Source organism: Leucoraja erinacea, chromosome 12 (genome assembly GCF_028641065.1).
Source record: "Leucoraja erinacea ecotype New England chromosome 12, Leri_hhj_1, whole genome shotgun sequence".
Lineage (NCBI taxonomy): Eukaryota > Metazoa > Chordata > Chondrichthyes > Rajiformes > Rajidae > Leucoraja > Leucoraja erinaceus.
In genome coordinates, this window is record NC_073388.1 from 549,202 (window position 1) to 562,094 (window position 12,893).

The 12,893-nt window shown below is 46.0% G+C and overlaps 2 protein-coding genes across 4 annotated transcripts in view; one reads left to right on the plus strand and one right to left on the minus strand.

Moving 5' to 3' along the window:
* The window catches only part of LOC129701968 (interferon-inducible GTPase 5-like), a 61,276-nt gene extending 49,421 nt beyond the window's left edge, over positions 1-11,855 (plus strand). For all 3 annotated transcript variants that reach the window (XM_055643427.1, XM_055643426.1, XM_055643425.1), the window contains exons 2-3: positions 6,132-6,270; positions 8,046-11,855. In XM_055643427.1, the coding sequence (XP_055499402.1) occupies positions 6,251-6,270; positions 8,046-9,246 (1,221 nt within the window). In that variant the 5' untranslated portion in view covers positions 6,132-6,250 and the 3' untranslated portion in view covers positions 9,247-11,855. The remainder of the gene's footprint in view (positions 1-6,131; positions 6,271-8,045) is intronic.
* LOC129702397 (zinc finger BED domain-containing protein 5-like) lies at positions 4,093-5,304 on the minus strand. Its single transcript, XM_055644175.1, has one exon. The coding sequence runs from the start codon at positions 5,302-5,304 to the stop codon at positions 4,093-4,095; it is 1,212 nt and encodes a 403-aa protein (XP_055500150.1).
* Positions 11,856-12,893: the final 1,038 nt, after the last annotated feature.

Genomic DNA, 12,893 nt, shown 5'->3' on the forward strand with positions numbered 1-12,893 from the left:
CTGTACCGGAGGACCAGCCGCTGTTGCTACCCCCAGTTAGGCTGTCCCCCCCCCCCCCAACAGTACTCAAACAGGAATACTTATTGTCAAGGTTTACAGCCACCGGGGTACTCTCCAGTCCCTGCCTCTGCCCCTTGCCCTCCTAACCGTGACCCACTTGCCTGCCTCCCATGGTCTTGGAGTGACCACCTCTCTGTAACTCCATTCTATGAACTCCTCACTCTCCCTGACCAGACGGAGGTCATCGAGCTGCTGCTCCAGGTTCCTAATACGGTCCCTTAGGAGCCCCATCTCAACGCACCTGGCGCAGATGTGGACGTCTGGAAGGCTGTCAGACTCCATGACTTCCCACAACTGACATCCTGAACAGTAAACTGCCCTGACACTCATACCCCTCATGCTCCCCCCTTACCCAGAATGCAATACAAAGTGCTGGAAGAAATCAGCAGGGATCTGACTCCCAATCAACTGCTTCCTCTTGTCTGCTTCCACCAATCAGCGGCTTCGTCAAGCCCACTTGTTTTGAACTGTGAAATGTGAATGGAACATAACAGATTTGGGCTCCTCCCTCACCAACGGTTCCGGGGCCTCTGTGGAAACAAGCCCTGTGATCGGGTATTATACTCACTGCCCTGACGACACTCCTCCCTCACCAACAGTTCCTGGTCCTCTTTGGGTCTTTCTCTCTCTCTCCATCCTTTCCCCTTCCCAGTTCTCCAACCAGTCTCTATCTTCGACAACATTTTATTTCGATTTGCTTTGTTGTTCTCTTCTCCCAACTAACAATGATCTATTCTACATTTCCCTTGATCTCCATCCTCTTTGGCCCATTTTCACACCTTAAACTTCCTTATCTATGCATCTCCCTCTTCCCTGACCAGTCTGAAGAAGGTTATCGACCCAAAACATCACCCATTCCTTCTCTCCAGAGATACTCCCTGTCCAGCTGAGTTACTCCAGTATTTGGTGTCTATCTTGTCCCCCCCCCGTGATGTATTCAGCCCATTGCCGGTGACCGCAAACTTAGAAACATAGAAACATAGAAAATAGGTGCAGGAGTAGGCCATTCGGCCCTTCAAGCCTGCACCGCCATTCGATATGATCATGGCTGATCACCCAACTCAGTATCCCATCCCTGTCTTCTCTCCATACCCCCTGATCCCTTTAGCCACAAGGCCACATCTTAAATATAGCCAATGAACTGGCCTCAACCACCTTCTGTGGCTGAGAATTCCACAGATTCACCACTCTGTGTGTAAAAAATGATTTTCTCATCTCGGTCCTAAAATACATCCCTCTTATCCTTAAACTGTGACCCCTAGTTCTGGACTTCCCCAACATCGGGAATAATCTTCCTGCATCTAGCCTGTCCAACCCCTTAAGAATTTTGTAAGTTTCAATAGATCCCCCCTCAATCTTCTAAATTCTAGCGAGTACAAGCCGAACGGGGGCGGCACGGTGGCGCAGCGGTAAAGTTACTGCCTTACAGCGCTTGCAGCTCCAGAGACCTGGGTTTGATCCCGACTACGGGTGTTGGCTGTACGGAGTTCTCCCTGTGACCTGCGTGGGTTTTCTCATTGTAGGTATAACTGTCAAATAGTGGTCTCTTAGCGGAATGTAAGGACTACCTGAAATTAGAGCAGTCAATGCTCATACCGCTGGGGTGCAAACTGCCCAAGCGAAATATGAGGTGTTGCTCCTCCAATTTACGGTGGTCCTCACTCTTGCCCTGCTCCATCTCTTCGTCTTTCTTCTTCCCCCCTGCTGCCCCCTCGCCCCCCCCTTCCACCACCCCCACATCAGTCTGAAGAAGGGTTTCGGCCCGAAACGTTGCCTATTTCCATCGCTCCATAGATGCTGCTGCACCCACTGAGTTTCTCCAGGACATATCAGGGCTGGTAACAAATGAGCTCAGGCAGGGCGGTGCCCATTGTGTGATCTGAAGGGAAACAATGTGAACTATGGAGCTGATGAAATAACCAGGGTGGAGGATGGGGGGAGCGAAGGTGAGAGGAATGTTCGTAGGTTAATTTTAAAGTCTAATTCCTTTATTCTGCAGATGCAACTTGTTCCTGAGAATCACTGGGAGATTCAAAGCAAGTTACTGTCACAGGGTTTTATCCCAACACAACTAGAGAGCAGTCCTGAACTACTATCTACCTCTCCCGGGGCCCTCTGACTATCTTTGATCAGACTTTACTGGCTTTACCTTGCACTAGACGTTATTCCCTTATCGTGTATCTGTACATTGTAAATGGTTCAATTACAATAATGGATTGTCTTCCCGCTGACTGGATAGCCACACAACAAAAGCTTTTCACTGTACCTCAGTACACGTGTTAGTGAACTAAACTGAACTGAACTGAATTAAGCTGGAAAGAGCGCAGAGAAGATTTACGGGGATGTTTCAAGGACTCGAAGACTTGAGCTCTAGGGAGAGGTTGGGCAGACTAAGTCTTTATTCCTTGGAGCGCATGAGGACGAGGGGTGATCTAAAAGATGCGTGCAATATCATGAGGAAAATTGAGGGTGAATCACAGTCTCTTACCCGTGGTAGAGGCTTAGGGTTAAAGTGAGGGAGGAAAGGTTCCATTGGAACATGAGGGACAGCTTTTTTACTCAGAGGGTGGCGGGTCTGTGCAACGAGCTACCAGAGGAACTAATTGAAGCAGGTACTATAACAACATCTAAAGCAGTGGTTCTCAACCTTTTTTCAGTGATGTACCCCCTGTGAATTTTTTTTCAGCCAAGTACCCCCTAACCAGCGCAAAGCATTTTTGGTTGAAAAAAAAGACTTAAAACAGAGCACTGTGCCATCAGTGTCTGATTTATTAAACTTTGGAACTGATAAACACATACAAAATTCAAACATTTGAAAAAAAACTATTTCAAACATTTTAAATGTTAATAATCCATGACTAAATGTATTCCAAATATTTCTCTTCACTAAAATGTAGTGATTCAAACTAATGTAGTGAAAACAGTGACCATATAACCATTTAAAACTATAAAATGAACCATTTAAAACTCCATAAACATGCAAAACACTGCTCATTTGTAGTGGTCTCTCTTGAACTATTTGGAAATAAAAAGATATAAGTAAAAAAAAGAAAGAAATAATTAACTTAATTATAAATAAAGATTTGTGCCATAAAAATAATTATCAACATAAAGTGTCCTCTTTTGGGATCATAGTAAAGATCTGTGCTCAAAAAAAAATCATTAACTTAATTTTAAATAAAAGCAGAAATAGCTAAAAATAAAAAATAAAAATATTTATCATCTTAAAATATCTTTTTAAGAATCAAAAAGACTGACATCTTAACATTACAAACTGTCAACACTGAATATTGCATTGTTGCACTGAACTGAGTGTTTTTGCACTTAGTGAGACATTTTAGTGAGACACTTGGGCTTGTGCTTCACTGAGGATCTTTTTCATTCTTGGTGGCAGGGAGGCAACTGCTGTGATCAAGCTCTTCTCCAGGCACAGTCTGTTTCTCTGCTTTGTTTTGATCACAGTCATTGCAGAGAAGGAGGCCTCACATAAATATGTGGAGGCAAAGGGTAGTAGCTGCTCCAAAGCTTTCTGTCCCAGGTCAGGGTGCTCCTGCTTCACACACACCCAAAACTGTGTAAGATATAGATATAGATATGCCATTTATTGTCACTATACATGTACAATGAGATTAAAAGCAGCTCGTACTCAGTGCATACATATAATTTAGTACAAAAAAACAAGAAACAGAAATCAAAAACAAAAGGGAGAGGGGGAGGGGGGGATAGGTGCACAATTCTGCGGCGCTATATACATATCTATAAAGGCAAAATGGTGAAGGATCAATAGGTAGTATTCTTAGGCATATGTTTAAAGATTATATTAAATATTAAAAACGTTTTTAAAAAAATGTTAAAAATTACAGTTACAATACACATTACAGTTCCAAATTTCAGTACGTGGATATAATAGATGGAAGTCCAGGTGTTGGGCTGTGAAGTCAGTGCATGTGTGAACGTGGCAAACTTCATCTGGAGGCCCCGATCAGATGACACTTCCAAGAGTTTTTTCTGATAGGTGACAGGGAGCTTGCTTCAGTTTGCTTTGGACAAGAGAAATGGGTTTCTCACCCAATCCAGCTGTGCAGATTTCTCCTCCATGTCAGGAAAGTAGGAATGAAAATCCTGTATCAACTTGGTCAAATGTCCCACTATGACCAACTTGACTGGAGCTCTGTCCACATCCTCACTAGAGAGAAAATCATCCAGCTGAGGAAAGCAGGTGAAATCCTCCTGTGCACAGGCCCTTCTCCACAGTTCTGCTTTCTTCAGGAAGCCACTCACCTTGTCATACAGGTTTAAAATGCTGGTGTCCTTGCCCTGCAGAGACATATTCAGTTTGTTCAGTTTGCTGAATATATCTGCCAGATAGCACAGCTTTGCAAGCCAGTCTGTGTCCTGGAACAAGGTGGCATGGGGAGATCTGTGCTCAATCAGAAAGGCGTGTACTTCGGATCTTAATTCCAACAGCCGGTTGAGTATTCCCCCTCGAGAGAGCCAGCGCACTTCTGTGTGCAGCAGCAGTTGTGTGTGTTCAGCTCCCATATTTTCACAGAGGCGGCGAAACAGGCGTGCATTAAGTGGCCTTGACTTAATGAAGTTGATCACTTTGATGCTGCTGTTCAAAACGTCATGTAACACAGGGCTCATTTTCTTGTACGCCAATGCCTCCTTGTGTTTGACACAGTGAGTCCACATCACGTCGGGGTTTTCTTTTTTAATGCGCGCTATTAGTCCTTTTGCGCTGCCCGTCATTGATGCCGCTGCGTCTGTACAGATGCTGCTGCAGGATTTCCAGCGCAAACCGTTTTCACAGAAAGCGGCATTGACAACATCAAATATGTCCTCTCCTGTTGTTTTCCCCTTCAAACTTTTGCAGATTAGTATGTGCTCATAAATGTCGTCAGTGTCAACGTACCTCACAAAAGCAACAAGTTGTGCATTTCCACTGACATCTGTGGATTCATCCAGCTGGAGTGAAAAGGAGTCGCTAAGTTTTCCCACAACTTGCTCGACAATGTCTGTTCCCATTGTATCTACTCTGCGGCAAACAGAGTCATTTGACAACGGTACAGTCTTTAATTTCTCCGCTGCATTTTTGTCCAGCATAGTCTCAGCCAGCACTACAGCCGCTGGAAGGAGCAGGTCTTCAGCGATAGTGAATGGCTTCTTGGCTTTAGCTACGAGCAAAGACACTGCATAAGAGGCATCCAGGGCTTTGGCTGATGTTGTGGAGGCCTTCCGCATCTTCTTGAGATGATCTGAATTCAGACAGTTTCCTCTTAAAAAAGTCAGGTGGATTACCAACGTGACACCCATGTTTTGTCTTAAGATGACGCTGCAGATGTGCTGGCTTCATGCTACTGTTAGCTAATTTCTCCCCACAGAAAAAACACAGTGCCTTGGGTGGGTTGCAACTTGTGGACGTAAATCCAATTAAAACATAATCTTCAAGATACAGCCGGAATTTTCCCGGCTCTGGTTTGGCCTTCTTTGCCACTTGTCCCTCCGTGGTTTCAAAAGAATTGCTGCTACGCTTCAACCACAACTCCATCGTTTGAGTTGTGATTGACAGGTGATGCCGGGTGGCATATGACAGGTTGGGTCGAACCATCCTGGAATGGGGAAGACTCTGGGTTTTTAGGATAATGAAATTGAACAGCCTACTGAATATAAAATTCATTTTATGAACTTATACTAATATTTACCTGAAATATTAATTAAATAATTATTTTTAAAGGATTTTTACATGGATGCTACTTTTTAAATATATGTAGGCCTATATTTTAACACCTCACGTACCCCCTGTAGTGCCTTCATGTACCTCCAGTGGTACGCGTACCCCCATTTGAGAACCACTGATCTAAAATACATTTGGACAGTGGCATGGATGAAAAAGGTTTATAAAGGTATGGGCCATTGTGAGCATGTGGGACTAGCATAGATGGGGCATTGTGTTGGCACGGACCAGTTGGGCCAAATGACGTATATTGATTAAGAGGGAGATACTTTGCTGCCTTACATACACCTCTGCTACAGAAAGAACCACCAGCAACCTCTCTGCTTTCCTCTAGGAGAACACACACAACTGAAGACAAGGAGGAGCCCCGGTGCCCAGACCTCTCCCCCCCCGGGCAGTGCTGGGACCACTGGATCATCACACAGGCGAGACAAGGACAGTCAGAGAAGGAGAATGGGAAATGCCAGCTCCAGGTATGTCCGGATACATCACACAATGTTACTTCTCCACCTCTCCTCCCTCACCTCAAGCACAGCGCTGGAGTAACTCAGCGGGTCAGGCAGCATCTCTGGGGGACAGGTGGCGTTTCGGGTCGGGACCCTTCTTCACTCTGATTGTGATTGGAGGGAGGCGGCTGGATGAGGATTGGGGGCAGGACTAAGTCAGGCAAGTGATAGGTTGATAGATGTTGGGGGGTGGGGGAGGGGGGTGATGATTGAAGGACGGCCGGTGATGAAAAGACTGAGATAAGGAGAACTCGTGGGATAGATGGGCCGAATGGCCTAATTCTACTCCTAGCCCAAGAGAAGAGATGTGAGATGAGAAGCTGGAGGAATGGATATAGGTGAAGGTGATGGGGAAGGGGGAAAGTGCGGGATTGTCGGATAAATGGTGTGTATCCAGGTGGAACAATGGGAAGAGAAGAGGGAAAGGGAGAGAAGGTGCTTGTCCTTTATTTCAGTTGGTTTCAGAAGATGTTACTCGGGAAATTGATGAGGGTAAAGCAGTGGACGTTGTGTATATGGACTTCAGTAAGGCCTTTGACAAGGTTCCTCATGGAAGGTTGGTTAAGAAGGTTCAATGGTTGGGTATTAATGGTGGAGTAGCAAGATGGATTCAACAGTGGCTGAATGGGAGATGCCAGAGAGTAATGGTGGATGGTTGTTTGTCAGGTTGGAGGCCAGTGACGAGTGGGGTGCCACAGGGATCTGTGTTGGGTCCACTGTTGTTTGTCATGTACATCAATGATCTGGATGATGGTGTGGTAAATTGGATTAGTAAGTATGCAGATGATACTAAGATAGGTGGGGTTGCGGGTAATGAAGTAGAGTTTCAAAGTCTACAGAGAGATTTATGCCAGTTGGAAGAGTGGGCTGAAAGATGGCAGATTGAGTTTAATGCTGATAAGTGTGAGGTGCTACATCTTGGCAGGACAAATCAAAATAGGACATACATGGTAAATGGTAGGGAATTGAAGAATGTAGGTGAACAGAGGGATCTGGGAATAACTGTGCACAGTTCCCTGAAAGTGGAATCTCATGTAGATAGGGTGGTAAAGAAAGCTTTTGGTGTGCTGGCCTTTATAAATCAGAGCATTGAGTATAGAAGTTGCGATGTAATGTTAAAATTGTACAAGGCATTGGTGAGGCCAATTCTGGAGTATGGTGTACAATTTTGGTTGCCTAATTATAGGAAGGATGTCAACAAAATAGAGAGAGTACAGAGGAGATTTACTAGAATGTTGCCTGGGTTTCAGCAACTAAGTTACAGAGAAAGGTTGAACAAGTTAGGGCTTTATTCTTTGGAGCGCAGAAGGTTAAGGGGGGACTTGATAGAGGTTTTTAAAATGATGAGAGGGATAGGCAGAGTTGACGTGGAAAAGCTGTTCCCACTGAGAGTAGGGAAGATTCAAACAAGGGGACATGACTTGAGAATTAAGGGACTGAAGTTTAGGGGTAATATGAGGGGGAACTTCTTTACTCAGAGAGTGGTGGCTGTGTGGAATGAGCTTCCAGTGAAGGTGGTGGAGGCAGGTTCGTTTTTATCATTTAAAAATAAATTGGATAGTTATATGGATGGGAAGGGAATGGAGGGTTATGGTCTGAGCGCAGGTATATGGGACTAGGGGAGATTATGTGTTCGGCACGGACTTGTAGGGTCGAGATGGCCTGTTTCCGTGCTGTAATTGTTATATGGTTATATGGTTTCATTTCAACTGGAAACTTTCACCGAACACGTTTCCTTTCAGCCAACAGGCGGCTCAGTCTGAGACCCTCTCATTCTTCACACAGGAAGAGCTCAACAAAGTGAAGTCTGAGTTCGAAACGGGAGGTGTGGAAAATGTTCAACCTCTGCTGGAGAAGAAGGTGAAAGAACTGGACAACACCGAGCTGAACATCGCCGTGACGGGAGACTCGGGTGCAGGAAAATCCAGCTTCATCAACGCCATGAGAGGGCTTAGTAAACGAGATGAGGGAGCGGCTGCGGTTGGGACCACGGAAACTACAATGGAGCCAACCGGATACCCACATCCCACTCTGCGCTATGTCCGCTACTGGGACCTGCCGGGGGTCGGAACTACACGATTCACCGCGGGTTCCTACCTGAAGGAAATGCAATTTAAAAAATACGATTTCTTCATCATAGTGTCAGCTGGTCGATTCAGAGAGAATGATGCAAATCTTGCCACGGAGATTAAGCGGCTGGGGAAGGAGTTCTATTTTGTCCGCTCTAAGATTGACGCTGACCTTTATTCAATGAAGCTAGAAGGGGGGGAATTTGATGAAGATGCAGAAATGGGAAAGATCCGGAGCGACTGCGTCAGTAAATTGGGAAAGGCCGGGATCCCTGATCCCAATGTGTTCCTGATATCCAGTTTCAAGAAGAATATGTATGATTTCCCTCAGTTTATGGAAGCACTTGCAGATGGTTTACCAAGTATAAAGGAATCTGTCTTCATCCTGGCCCTTCCCAACACCAGTGTGCAGATTATTTGGAAGAAACGTGAGGTGTTGGAGAAACGTATCTGGATGTTGGCGATCATATCGGCAGGAGTGGGAGCGATCCCGGTCCCGGGTCTCTCTGCCGCCTGTAACATGGAGATATTGATTGGAGCGATAATTGATTTCCGTAAATGCCTGTGTCTGGATGATGCAGCTCTCCGCATATTGGCCGAGAGAACAGGCAAGTCCGTGGAAGATCTGAAAGCCGCAGCACAATCATTCCTACTGGGAGAAATAACTGCACCCGTTATAGTCAGGATGGGGTTAGGTGCAGTCGGCGTCACTGTTTCAGCCGTGGAATCCGCTCTTTACCTAATCCCAGTAATTGGTTCACTTTTTGGAGCCGGGTCATCATTTCTGATGACCTACTCGATACTGAGTGACGCGCTGCAACTTCTGGTCGAGTGCGCAGAGAAGGTGCTCGCTGTTGCCAAAGGCGCCGAGTAACCGCTCTGCACCAATATCCATCCCGTCATTTCACGTTGTGCTGGGCTTCATACTTTGAAGAAAGCTAACGCCAAATCGTGCGCTAATTCTTACTGATTGCTGTTTGCTTGGAGCTCTCTGTTAGACTGTCTAGGCCCACGTGATCTCCCGTTTGCTAAACACTTTAACTCCCCCTCCCTTTCCCACACTGACCTTTCTGTCCACTGTCAGAGTGAGGCTTCATGAAAGTTAGAGGAACAGCATCTCATGTTTCGCTCGGGCAGCTCACAACCCAGCGGTATGAATATTAATTAGTCCAATGGCAAGGACCCCTTGCTTTCCCTCTCTCTCTATCCCTCCCCCATTCTAGTTTTCGGACTGGCTTCACTGTCCTCCCGAATGAATTTTTCTGGTTGAATGCCTCCTTGGCACCTTCCCCTCACCTAACAATGATCCATTCTACATTTTCCTTCAGCAGCGTCCCCTTTGATCTCTCGTTTTCACACCTCACCCTCCCATATCTCTATGTCTCCCTCTCCATTGACTATCACTGAGGAAGGTCACGACACGAAACGTCGCCCATTCCTTCTTTCTGAGATGCTGCCTGTCCCTCTGACTTACTCCAGCATTTTGTGCCTATCGTCATGTTCTCCTGAGATGCTGCCAGGTCAACTGAGTTCCTCTAGCACTTTGTGACTTTTTTCTGTAAACCAGCATCTGCAGTTCCCTGTTCCTGCTGTTTGCTGTAATCATTTTTGGAAATATTCCTCGTCCATTTTGAAAATTCTGACACTGTGGTACATTACTGAGGGAGGGGGAGGGGCACTCAGTTGAACAGGCGGCCATAAAGGATCTGCGCCCTATGTTGAACAAGTACAGAGATATTATTCCCAGCATCCTGGTGAATGTTCACCTGTGAAGCATCAACCCTGTGCTGGGTGATCTGGTCATGTTCAGCTTGCTGTGCATCGGGTCATGCTGTGTCCATGTTTCACACACCACGACTACAAACACTTCAGAAGCCCCCTAAAGATGTAAAGCACTGACCCTGAAGTAGTCACAAGCGGGACATATTATAGTGGGAACCTTTGCCCCAGTGGGTCATGTCCTGTGTTGATCTGGCCAGCAACTCACTTGGGCAGTTTACAACCCAGCAGAATGAATATTGAATCTCTAACTTCAAGTAACCCTTGCATCCCCTCTCTCTCCGTCCCCCCCACCACCCTCATCATCATACTAGTTTCACTATCATCCTGTTGAGTACCACAGTCTGTATAACTCGTTACCACCTTCCCCATAGCCAACAATGCACCATTGTGGGCTCTACCTGTCCTTCATCATCGCGCCTTGTTTTGATTTGTCCTTTTGCATATATTTCATCCATTTGTTCTCTGTACCATTCCATATCTCTCGTTTCCCTCTCCCTGACTCTCAATCCGAAGAAGGGTGTCGACATGAAAATGCCACCTATTCCTTTTCTCCAGAGATGCTGCCTGTCCCGCTGAGTTACTGCAGCGTTTTGTGTCTGCCTATGATTCTACCAGCCCGTTTGTGTCCCTCAGAACTTCCCGACAAGCAACAATAAACCAGTTCTCATTCAGCAGCAAAACACTCCAATGCATCTACTTTGGTGTCAATGTGAACTGGAAAGTCAGCGCCTTCATTAGATTGTGCCTGGCAGCGAGTGTCTGGGAAGGACGTTTCTCTCCAGGACGGGAAACTTCCAGTGTGGGGGAAAGTGGGAACGTGTCTGAGAACCTGTCACTTGTCTTATTCCCAGTAATCTTCACCAAGGTGAAGGAGTGGAGATACATCGACAAGAAGACCAACTCTCTGTGAGGGAACTGGGACCATGTCTATCATCTACAGCTCCAGACAAAGAGATATGGAGAATGTTTAGAACTGATGAGAATGACCCGCCTGAAATACATCCCACTGGAATGTGGGCGGCACAGTGGCGCAGCGGTAGAGCTGCTGCCTCACAGCGCCAGAGACACGGGTTCAATCCTGACTACGGGGGTTGTCTGTTTGTGCATGGGCTTCCACCGGGTGCGACGGTTTCCTCCCCCACACTCCAAAGACATACAGGTGTGTATGTTAATTGGCTTCTGTCAGCATTGTAAATTGACCCTAGTGTGTAGGATAGTGCTAGTGTACGGGATGATCGATGGGCCGCATGTAATCAGTGGGCCGAAGGGCCTGTTTCCGCGCTGTATCTCTAAACTAAACTAAACTGTAACCACGACTGTTTTGGTATTATTTTGCATTCTGTTATTATATGAAAACATTGTTTCTAATGTAACCGACAATTACTATTGCAGCTTTGATCATACAGCTCGTTGATTGAGCAGGAAATGCTGATGGTAAAATAAGCCACATTGGGGGGTTTAATATGTACTTGTGTAGTAATGTGGACCCTGTTCCCTTCAACTGACTTGTTGATGGGGAATGTGTGTAATCAGATTAGTCTCGCACAGCAACAGGTGATTCTTTGACATGATATGTAACACTGTTGCTGTTGATGGGTCAACACATGTGAACTGTTTAGACAAGTAGAGTTGTATCTATTGTTAATTAACAAGCTTGCTTCAGTACTAATATACACAATAAAAGTTCTATATAAAGCCAAACTCTTAGTATTTGTCCGTTAATTAAAATGTCTGCAGCTGACCCGTGTTAGTGAAACTTGTGAGATCCGGTTGTGTTTCAACATGCTGAATATAGAGACAGATATTCCCCCTGGAGGAACGGGTTACATATCACTGCCAGGTCGTGCGGCACTGTGGTCAACCTAGTTCTATAACCCAGGCATTGATGTTGAGAATGGGGCAGCACAGTGGCGCAGCGGGTAGAGCTGCTGATTCACGGCGCGGGTGATACAAGTTCCATCCTGACATCGGTTCTTGTCCGTGTGGAGTTAGCACAGTCTCCCCGTGACCGTGTGGGTTCCCTCTGGGTGTCCCGGTCTCCTCCCACATCCCAAAGACGTGCGGGTTTGTAGGTTGATTGGTCTCTGTAAATTACCCCTAGTACGTAGGGAGTGGGCGAGAAAGTGGGATAAATTAGAACTAGTGTAAAGGTGAGATCGATGGTCGCCCTCGACTAGTTGGGCCGAATGGCCTGTTTCCATGCTGTATCTCTAAATAACTATTCTGTGTCACGTCAAGGGGGTCAGTATCTACTGTCATCGCCATGAAGTGGAAGACCACACACAGGCCTTGTCTTTGGTTTGTACTGAAGCAGTAATGTGGGAAATGGGGTTCCCACATGTTTGGGGAATCTGGTCACGTGGACATTTATTGAGGATTTGATCATTAAAGTGTTGTGTTTACAAAACCCAATCTGATGTGGGGCATGTTAGATATAGCTCTTGGGGCTAACGGAATCAAGGGATATGGGGAGAAAGCAAGAACAGGGTACTGATTGTGGATGATCAGCCATGATCATATTGAATTGTGGTGCTGACAGGAAGGGGCCGAATGGCCTACTCCTGCACCTATTTTCTATATATTTATAAGACTAGAAGATTTGGGGACAGTGAGTGGGCTGAGAGAGAGCTGAGAAGGGAAGGAGAAAGTAGGGACTGCCTGAAATTAGAGGTCAATGTTCATACCGCTGGGGTGTAAACTGCCCAAGGGAAATATGAGGTGTTGCTCCTCCAATATATG